Source organism: Fonsecaea multimorphosa (genome assembly GCF_000836435.1).
Source record: "Fonsecaea multimorphosa CBS 102226 unplaced genomic scaffold supercont1.57, whole genome shotgun sequence".
NCBI classification, from domain to species: Eukaryota; Fungi; Ascomycota; class Eurotiomycetes; order Chaetothyriales; family Herpotrichiellaceae; genus Fonsecaea; species Fonsecaea multimorphosa.
Window position 1 is genome coordinate 22,390 of NW_015971691.1, and position 10,414 is coordinate 32,803.

Here is a 10,414-nt window from a genome sequence, read left to right on the forward strand (position 1 = left end):
CTTCGCACCTCGTATCTACATAGCCTCCACGACGCCTTTCCTCTCTACAAAACAGCCTTCTTGTCCCCGGCTCCCTCCTCACCGTCCTGTCCCACGACTTTAGTCAGTCCGATCATTCGTCACAGCCATGGCCTCCTCGTCGTCCAATGTTGTAGGGGTGCACTATCGCGTCGGGAAAAAAATAGGAGAGGGCTCTTTTGGCGTTATTTTTGAAGGCACCAACTTGCTCAACAACCAGCAGGTAGCAATCAAATTTGTGAGTATCCCACTGACAGAATGGCCATGATGATTTGCAAGGCTAATGAGATGCGACAAAGGAACCGAGAAAGAGTGATGCCCCTCAGCTGCGCGATGAATACCGCACATACAAGATCCTGGTCGGCTGTCGTATGCTACACCTCTTCCACCTCACGAGCTTTGGGACCCGCGAAACTGACCCTGTTACCCAGCTGGCATCCCCAATGTCTACTACTTTGGCCAAGAGGGTCTACACAATATTCTCGTGATCGATCTCCTTGGCCCGAGTTTGGAAGACCTTTTCGATCATTGCAACAGACGCTTCTCGATCAAAACTGTGGTTATGGTTGCTAAGCAGATGGTACTGAGCACTCTCGCGCCAAGAATAACCACCCAATGCTGACCTGTTGGTAGCTGTCCAGAGTGCAGACGATCCACGAGAAGAATCTAATTTACCGCGACATCAAACCTGACAACTTCCTCATTGGCCGACCTGGGACAAAGGCTGCTAATGTCATTCACGTCGTTGACTTTGGAATGGCAAAACAATATCGAGACCCAAAAACCAAACAACACATTCCTTACCGTGAGCGGAAATCTCTGTCAGGCACAGCGCGTTATATGAGTATCAATACACATCTGGGACGAGAACAGTCACGACGTGACGACTTGGAAGCTCTTGGCCATGTTTTCATGTACTTTTTGAGAGGCGGACTACCATGGCAGGGTCTGAAGGCCGCCACTAACAAACAAAAGTACGAAAAGATTGGAGAGAAGAAACAGACGACGGCTATCAAGGATCTGTGCGAAGGCTTCCCGGGTACGCTTCTATGGACTCGTTGCATCAACTGGGAGAAGTGCCTTGCTAATTGGTGTTACAGAGGAGTTCAACAAATATCTCAGCTACGTCCGTAATTTGGGCTTTGAGGACACTCCAGACTACGACTTCCTACGAGACCTGTTCACCCAAGCGCTGAAGAACACCGGCGAAGTGGAGGATGGGGAATATGACTGGATGAAATTGAATGGCGGTCGTGGCTGGGAAGCAGTCAAGCAACATCCAGCACACCTGCAACTGCATAATGCCAACCCTCCCGCTGATGCCTCTGCTCGTGCCTTGCACGGGGCATCTGGGGTCCGAGGTTCAGAAGCTCAACGACCTTCACGCGACCGAGCAGCAATATCGGCCGACCGTTTAAACGCAGCGCAGCCCCCGCCCCCAGGGTCACCAGCGAAGCCGGGAGTGGCGGCCATGGGGAAGAGCGCTCGAGATCGCACAAGCGGCGCCGCCGGGGGCAATCTCCCGAAGAGAAGTAGTGGGTTGGCTGGCCAACTGGACATGAATACGCCTCCAGCGAGCACTCAAGCCCAATTCCAAAATAGTAATGCCAACCTGGTGAACCAACAGGCGAGAACAAGTCCCGCCACAGGAGCCTTGCAGAACAATCAGGGCCGACCTGCCCAACAACAGGAACAGCAACCTGGTTTCTTCCAGAAGATGATGAAGGTGCTTTGTTGTGGTATGTGGCCCAGGCATATGAATCTGCCATTTATCTTGAAAACTGACATCCCTCCGCCAGGTTGAGAATGCCCAACAAGATCATCGCCCGGGCAGTCCACATCTCGTCGGGCTGGACGGCCAGACTCCCCGTGGATAACCACTTGGTGGATCTTGCGCCATTGGCACAGAATTGGAGGCATTTCTCCTGACTCCACGTCTCGAATTTCCTCTATTTGGCATCTGTTGGCTCGGAAAAAATGACCGAGACAGCTCTTGTCGCTACAAAAAACAGGCGGTACAGGCGAGGGCAAAATCCTTAACGACGGATCACGATCACTTTTGTGCATAGCATCTTTCCTTGTTTCCTCATTTTTCGTCGGTGTGTACAAGGATCAGCAGGGTGTTATCTATGGCGGCATTTTTGGGTTGGGGAGCAGGGTGTTTGAGGCGTTGAACGCACAAAGACCACCGTCGCTCCCTGGTACAACGAGGAGTGAGCAAAAAGGAAATTACAACAAGAAGAACAAGAACAAGTCCAGCAGCTGTTGGAGGAGGCACAAAATCTTGGGTCTCACGTTCAATGCTTTTGAAAGGCTGGAATGAAATGGTGTAAAATAGACAAGGATGCCCACAAAGACCCAAAAAATAACCAGGGGAAGGATCATGCACGGGAGGTGGTAATGAAAAGACAATCAAAAGATTTACATTATCGAAACGATGCACTTGCTTGTGAATGGAGACAGACATCGGTTCGTCGTAGATGCACGGAACACGGCCTCGAAAACATTTGGTTCCACCGTCTGGTCGGTTTGTGAGATACTGGCTCACTTGGCAGGCACCCACTACACAGCCACAACACATGTACTAGCTAGTAACTCGACTGTGTACCTAGCTGGATTGTCTCTGAAAAGTCCCGGGACTTGGGATACGAGAACAACGTCACGATGTCGCGGCTCATGCCAGGCACCAGGATCTCGAGCAGGTGGGCTGACGACACTTCTCCAGACATGGGTGATGAGGAAGTCAGGGTATCTATCCATCAGATCAACCAGGGCCAGGATGGCGGACGGAGTTGTAAGTAAGGATGTTCACAAGGCAGACACACCACCCAGCACCATCGGCGCTGTCGGTCATCATGGTCCGCTAGGGAGAATGCAAGGTGATTGTGTCCTGTTGTGGATCACGGATAGAACTCGCAGGACCAAAAGGCAACCAGGACTCAGGGCTAGGTAGAGAGATTGTGGGTTTGGGGCGTCCAGGTTGCAGAATCTCCAGGTAAGGAATTTGGCAGTTCCAGCTTTTTAATAGCTGATTTGGTGATTCGGAGGGTGGTGGGGTGATGGACGACGGGAGACCTTACGAGGCACATGGGCACAGACAGTCATTATGAGGTACCAAGTACAGTACCTCGTTATAGGAGGTACCTAGTACCTGGACATTCAGTGACCAGTGACAACGATGGTACCTATATGCATGTACTACCTAGGGCCTTCACCAGCTCTACAATGGTAGGTTAGGTATACCGTCGTCAGGGCTCCCCAGGGACCTTTCGGTTGCCCTTTGGCGTGGTGCCCGGCGAGGAATAGAGGGGTCGGGCTAGTCCATGGTACCTCGGGCACAGGCTAACAGCTTCCCAAGGCCAATGGGAGTGCTTAGACTGGCTTCCCGGCGCGGCGCTTCGCTCGTTTCAAGTGTATTCGTTAACCACTGCACTACGGCACCTTTCTTTAGAACGATTCTGAACCCCCCATCCGGCATCTTGCATCTCGCCGCATCTCACACTTTACCTCGCACTCCTCCATCCACCATCCCACTGTGAGCTGTCCACTCTGTATACCGCATATTTGTCGCTACTGAGAGCCTACACCTCTTCCACTTCCCGTCGATTATATCGCACCATCTCCTTATAACCTTCTTATTATTCCATCTCTTCGCGGGCCTCTTATCTTCCCGGCATCCATCTCCGCGACTCACAACATTCCCCAGCTCGCCGCTGCCAGTTCGTATCGCACTCCGAAGTTCTCATCTCGAGCCAGCTGCGAACCTACGTCTACTTATTTTTGCGCCCTGCGTCGCGGTCGCACCAACCTGGAAATACTGTATCTGGATAATTCCAATCATTGACGGCCCTCTGCGACTACTTATAAGACCCTCACTGCGGCATAGCCTCACTGCGCGGCTGAGTATGGCCCCCAGCCTGATCCGACCATGTATGGTATGAGGGCATCTTCTCTGACTCACTGCGCCACAGGCTAGCCGGCAAGGTGTACTTGGATAACACATCCTGAATTCCAATTGAGCCCGATCTCGAGCCTCAGACCAGCCTGAGACGGTTGAATATTCCTAGAGGAAACCATATTCCTTGACGGCCCCAAGCGGCTTATCATCCTTCCCACCCGGTCCCTTCTCCGCACCTTTTCTAAATCGGTGGTTCGTGCCTGAGCGGTTGAGTTGAAAAAGATGGACAATCCCCGAGGGAGATCTCCCTCGAGAGGCAATGCGCAGCACATAAGCCCTCAGCCTTCTCCAAACCACTACGCCGGCATTGTACCAGGAGTAGACCCCTCCGTTCAACAAGCCCTGACCACTGGCAAGTTCAATACCTCCGCCAACGTCTTCAACAACCCCTACCTTGCTTCTCAGCAACAAGGCGGCCTCCAACCCGATCCGAACGAGTCCGATTTCTACAACAATAACCAATATCAGAACATCTATTCAGACAATCAATTCGGAGGCCAGGGTTTGGATCAGTCCTTCAACACCGGTGGCTTCATATACCAGGGTGAAGATATAGCCGGGGATTACAACCAGACCTATTCCATGAACCAACCCTTCGACATGAACCCTCAGAACAATGTCAATCCAGCAGAATTGAGCAAGGTGTCTTCACCTCAGGATCATCAGTCACCGAATCTGCATCCTCCAGAAAACCATTCATCTCAACCAGGTTCGCCTGCCTCCACGAATGGCCAGTATTACACCCCTCAACATTCAAGAAATGCTTCTCTGGATCCCTCCAGTGCCTATTCTGGCCTGAGTTTCCAGCAGCACCGCAGAGCGCCATCGGAGCATAGCGATATTTCGTCCGCAAACCATTCCCCTTACCTTTCTCATACAGAATTACACCAACCAGGAGTCGATCTTACCCACTCGCCGTATCTTCCCGCGCAACCGGATACGAGCAATGCGTTCGGGATGGAAAGCTTTAGTTTAGGTGACCAGGCCCCGTATCGATCTCCAAGGCTGATGCCAAACTTGGAAGCCAACCAACAGGGCCTTGGACCGGACGGAAGTGGCTTGCGTCTGGGTCAGCCCCTGGGAATTCCAGTGCCTGACGTCTATACCACACAGGGACCTCAATATCAGCCGCCCGTTGTGCCGAGCAACCATATGCGGAATACTTCGGTCGTCTCGGACATTGGTCAAGCTGACCAATTCCAACCCCCAACAATCAACATCGAACCGGCGCCGGTTTCGAGACAACAAAGCTTTGGGCCGCAGGGAGAAGCCACTGAAGGTGCTTTGAGTCCTCCGTCAAGCAACAGTATGCCACCTCGTCCCCAACGGACATTGTGAAGAAGAGCTAACTCGAGATCTAGGGGGCCGCAACCGAAGCAAATCCGATGTGACATTCACACGCCCTCTGTCGAGATCGGGTTCGCCGGGGCTCGTCGCGACCAACTCCAACCGCAACAGCCTCTCTGTCCGATCTAGCACTCCTGAAAGAGGTCAATCACTGTCGCGGGAATCATCTCCTGGACCGGGAGTGCAGTCTGGGCGAATTGATAAGAATCGCCGAGCTAGTACCTCGTCAATGGGCCAAAACAGGGATTATATCTTAGACCTCGCCGATCCCAACAGGCCCAACGCATCATCGTCCGGATCCAATACAAGGGTCCAAAAACACCCAGCTACGTTCCAATGCAATCTCTGCCCGAAACGCTTCACAAGAGCGTACAATTTACGATCGCATCTACGAACGCACACAGATGAACGACCCTTTGTGTGTACGGTCTGTGGAAAAGCGTTTGCCAGGCAACATGATCGAAAACGCCATGAAGGCTTACACAGCGGAGAGAAGAAATTCGTCTGCAAGGGCGAGCTTCATTCGACCCCAGGTCACCACTGGGGTTGTGGAAGACGGTTTGCCAGAGCGGATGCCCTTGGTAGGCATTTCCGCAGTGAAGCCGGGCGGATATGCATCAAGCCCCTTCTTGAGGAAGAGAAAGCGGAGCGGCAGAACAGAGCGATGATGGAGCAGCAGCAACAGCAGCAAGCACATTTTGCCCAGCAGGGCGGGCTGCAACCCGTTCCTCAACCAATGATGATTGGCATGGATCCGACCACAGGTACTGGTGGGTTCGCTTTACCCGCAGCACTCCTGCAACAGTATCCTGCATTGCAGAACATAGATTGGTCGCAAATTCCGACTGTTGACGATCAAGGAGACCTCAGCGACGTGGGCGGCATGGGAAGAGGAGGCTTCGATGCATCAAGCGGTGGAGAGTATTATGATGAGGACATATCCGATGGCTACGTCAGTGGGACCGGGATGGACTTTTCGAATCCTGGGCCGCAGCAGATGTACATGGGAAGCTGAGTTTACCGAGTTTGCTTTTGTTGTTGCTTTCTGGGACTTTGCGCTTTCGATGATATCCCTGGTTCGTTTCTTGTTTTCCTTCTTTTTGGCTGGCCTGACGATCAGAAACGGGTTTCGGACTGTTTGATAGACTCTTTGTTTCCAAGATCCTGATGACAACGGCGGACGGCAACAAGGGAGAATGTGCAGGGCTTTGGATAAGCCCAGAGATACCACCCCTGTAATGATGTCAATGAAATTATGCAGTTGATGGACTCTCAAACAAGGACGAGCTTTCTCAACCCGTATAGTGCTGGAAGCATGTCCGTGCAAAAGTCAGGCGAAGGCCGCAAGGTGTAGTCGGTGAAAGGTTCGATAGAGACGGCGTATTACGGAGTCATCTCCCGCTCTTCATCTGATGAGAGCGTTCTTGACAAGGAGAGATCCTGTTGACCGGAAGCGGGGTTCCCTTGACTGCAAGAGGTTCACAGCGTTGACAAGCTACTTCTGTGGGCAGAGAAATTGACGAGCGCTGCAATGCAAGACCAAGGCATTGCGGCAGTGTTATATCCCATGATCATAGACCGTGGACAATGGCATCGGAAAAGACAGCTGTGGCTATCCGCTTCTTCACAATTCGACAACTCGGTCATAGAGCTTCTTGTACGGGAAGCTTTGGGATGTTTCCATCATTCAGGAGGTGCTGGATTATGTCCTGTCGATGGACGGACGTTTGGCGGATGAAGAGTTCTTCTGTCAAAGGCAGCAGAAGCTCTGTGTACTACCTAGGTACATAGCAACGACGTGCTGCTGCTGAAGTTCGTCATCTGGCAGCCTACATCCTGGTTAAGGGGCAAGGCTGGACAAGGCTGCCAAGGCGCTAAGATTTCCCCATATAAACCAATATCAACTTCCTTCATACCACACCCTCTACCTCTAGACCGATTTCGCAGGTTCGACAGTGTGCTCACTCGTCTTCACTGCAGGTGTGGCAGTGAAGACGAGTGAGCACGCTGTCGCTAGCGCCAAGTGCTGGCTGCCACAACATTTTCAACGCTTTGAAGTAGTGACACCTTTTGAGATGGTTGATTTCACCCTTCTACTTCAACCCGCACACCTTCCAACCGCGATCCCATCGCTGCGAATCGTTCACACACAAACCGCGATGGCTCCAAACAATTCAAAGAAGGCTGCGCGCCATGCCCGCGCCACTCAAGACTTCTTCAACCAGGTTCCGGAATCATCTGCTGGAGATTCAGCCAAGACAACCGCCGAGAGCTCCTCAGTTTCTCAACCCACGGAAGTCCAAAAAGTCTTTGACGAACTTGCCAACACCGTCGCAGCTACCAACCCTCGTGCCTTGACTGGAACCTTTCAAGCCATCGATCTGAACGGCGACTACAGACAAACTGTGAGTTTCTCCCATCCACAGAGAGGTGGAAAAGCGTTTTCAGATCTGCTCTTACTGACACAACCTCTTCTCTGTTTCAGGCTTGCGCTCTTGGAGAGAGGATTTATCAGACGTTCAAGAGGAGCCCGCAAGCGGCTCGGGATACCTTGCGAGGTCTTCTCCACACTGCTTACTCGTCTTTCAACGAGTCGACTGGCAGGACAGAGTGGCGTATTGACACGGACATCGAAGGCGAGATCCTTGAAGGCATCCGTTCCGGGAAGCTTCTGGGTCTCTTTATTGACTTGAAACCGCTCCAACCCTTCAATCCTGTCGATTTCAAGTACGCCATCGACTGCCCTCCATTTCTCGACGAATTCGACGTGATTGGCATCATTGTCGATTTCTTCTTGGACTGGTGCGCTGAGTGTGCGGATTTCCTTCGCCAACGTCCAAATCTCAAAGATCTCGACGTCCCCCTCAACGAATACCGTGACCAACACATTCCATTTGTCTGCATCGGCATCATCGAGATCGCTGCTGCTATCAAAACTCGAAAGCCCATCGACCTCGACCCTCGTCCCCTCGAATTCTTCATTGCCGCCAGAATGGGCAACACCACTAGCGAGCAAAACCTCTATGTCCACGGAGAACCAAAGAAGGTGATCCGCAAGCGCAACAGTGAAGACAAAGTGAAAGATACTGAAGGCGCTGCCACCGAGATGAAGCACACTGCCGAGGCTGTTGAAGAGGAACAAGATGACAACGAACTCCCCACCAACATGGATTTCGCTGCCGAAGGTGCCAAAGACAATGACGATGGTAACAAGGATGCCGCTACCACTGCCACCGCTAGCACTGCCGCTGAATCCACTGTCACCGAGATGGAGTACGCTTCTGAAATCGTCAAAGACGAACACGGCAGCAATGACACCGCTACTGTGCCTGCTGCTGCTGCTGCTGGCGCTGTCACTGGAACTGCCGCTACTCGTCGCAACGTTGCCGTCACCTCTGATGACCCCATTGCGGCTCTGACCTCTGGTGCTCGAACTCTTTCCATCAACGACCTCCGTGATGAGGATCCGCATGGTCTTCGCAATCATCGTTCCAGACAAGCCGCTTCAGCTGTTCCTACCCTCCCCAGCAATATCAATGACATCCGCGCTCTTCGCGCCGAGAGACTTCGTGCACGCTTTGCCGCCGCCGAAGCTAGAATGGCTACTTCCCCCGAAGAGCTCGAGAGAAGTCGTGCACGCTGGGCCAACGCCAACGCCGCAGCTAACACTGCTACTCCTTTCCCAGCCGCCACTGACTCAGATGGTCGTACCCCTACTGGCACTGCTGTTCCTAGCAATGATCCACCACGCGCTCGTCGCAACGAGACACTTCGTGCACGCAATACCAACACCGCAGCTGACACTGCTGCTTCTCCCTCGACTGCAGCTGACGCATCTGGTGCTGCTTCTAACACTGCCCGTCGTCCCCGTGTTCCGCCTGCTCGTCGCCAAGCTTCCGCTGCGACTGCTGGGTCTGGCAATGCTTCCGCTCCGCCGCGTGAGACTGCTCGCCAGCGCCAGGCAAAACAACAGCTTTATCAAGAGTTACAAGATCTTGTCAATCGAAACTTTCCGAATGCAGCAGCCCGCCGCGCTGCCTTCGCTCAAGCTCGACAACGCCTCCTTCAATCGGAGACCCTGGCTGCTGCCCGTGGTGAGCAACCGTTGCGTGCCACTGCCACTCGCGCCACACAAGAAGCTCTTACCATTGGGCGCGATGATGCGCTGAACGCAGTTCGTCAGCAACGTGCTGCTGAGGCTGCTCGAATGAGGGCCACGGGAACTGGAACGGAGGCGAATGCGCGTGCCCGAGAGCAGGGGTTCAACTTTGACATTGGTGGGATGAGGGGGTGGCATGGTGAGCTAGAGGCCATGCAGGTTCAAGCTTTGCAGTCCAAGAAAGGAGATGAGAAGAAGAAGCAAGGCGATGCCGAAAAGAAGGATCAGAAGAAGGGCGAGAAGAAGGACGAGAAGAAGGACGAGAAGAAGGACGACGAGGAGAAGTGATCAGCTCACTTCGGGCAACTCCCTTACTTGTTCGTGCGGTTCTAGAGCCTGGATTTGACAAAACTAGGAGGCAGGTTCGCTCACGCAGCGCGTTCGGTTGAGAGCCTGGTGTCTCATCACGAGATTTGTTACGAGTAAATAGCCAAGGATACCCAGTAAGAGGGTCTGCTCACCCAGTTAGGGGTCTGAGCCACAGCACTTTCAAAGTGCCATGAATGAAAAACAAGTTCACAATGTCCGTCGCTCATAGCCTCAAATATGGCCATACTCAGAGACTAATGTATTCATTCGTGGGTGACTCGTAAGTAACATGGTGATTCACGTCGTAAGTCGACATACTCTCTCTCTCTCTAGTGCTCTTTAAATACCTCTAGCTTACCTATATATACTCTCTCTCTCTCTCTCTCTCTCTTCCTTCCTGTCAGTCACAGGTCAGTGGGGACTTACCACTGACGCGTCCTGCCTTTGGCCCCAGCCTCCCCCACGGAAATCGACGATATCCGAGAAGGACGGTGACGGTGACGAGCGGCCCCGAGGAGAACGTGCTCAACACTCCACTCCTCACGCCGTTTTCAACTCCGGCGTAACCGAGATACGTCTGGCGTCCACGCGCATGTCATGGATTCGCCCTTGGAAGCCGCCGC

At 52.9% G+C, this 10,414-nt stretch overlaps 3 protein-coding genes across 3 annotated transcripts; all 3 read left to right on the forward strand.

Annotated features, from left to right (window-relative positions):
• Nucleotides 1-127: 127 nt before the first annotated feature.
• Z520_12394 (uncharacterized protein) lies at nucleotides 128-1,822 on the forward strand (the record flags this gene model as incomplete). The annotated part of the gene is made up of 5 exons (XM_016782880.1): nucleotides 128-256; nucleotides 318-387; nucleotides 450-598; nucleotides 652-1,057; nucleotides 1,119-1,822. 5 exons carry the CDS (start codon nucleotides 128-130, stop codon nucleotides 1,820-1,822), a joined length of 1,458 nt encoding a protein of 485 aa, XP_016626028.1.
• A 2,376-nt stretch (nucleotides 1,823-4,198) lies between these two features.
• Z520_12395 (uncharacterized protein) lies at nucleotides 4,199-6,338 on the forward strand (the record flags this gene model as incomplete). The annotated part of the gene is made up of 2 exons (XM_016782881.1): nucleotides 4,199-5,282; nucleotides 5,338-6,338. 2 exons carry the CDS (start codon nucleotides 4,199-4,201, stop codon nucleotides 6,336-6,338), a joined length of 2,085 nt encoding a protein of 694 aa, XP_016626029.1.
• A 1,144-nt stretch (nucleotides 6,339-7,482) lies between these two features.
• On the forward strand, nucleotides 7,483-9,770 carry Z520_12396 (uncharacterized protein; the record flags this gene model as incomplete). The annotated part of the gene is made up of 2 exons (XM_016782882.1): nucleotides 7,483-7,728; nucleotides 7,809-9,770. The coding sequence occupies 2 exons, from the start codon at nucleotides 7,483-7,485 to the stop codon at nucleotides 9,768-9,770; spliced, it is 2,208 nt and encodes a 735-aa protein (XP_016626030.1).
• Nucleotides 9,771-10,414: the final 644 nt, after the last annotated feature.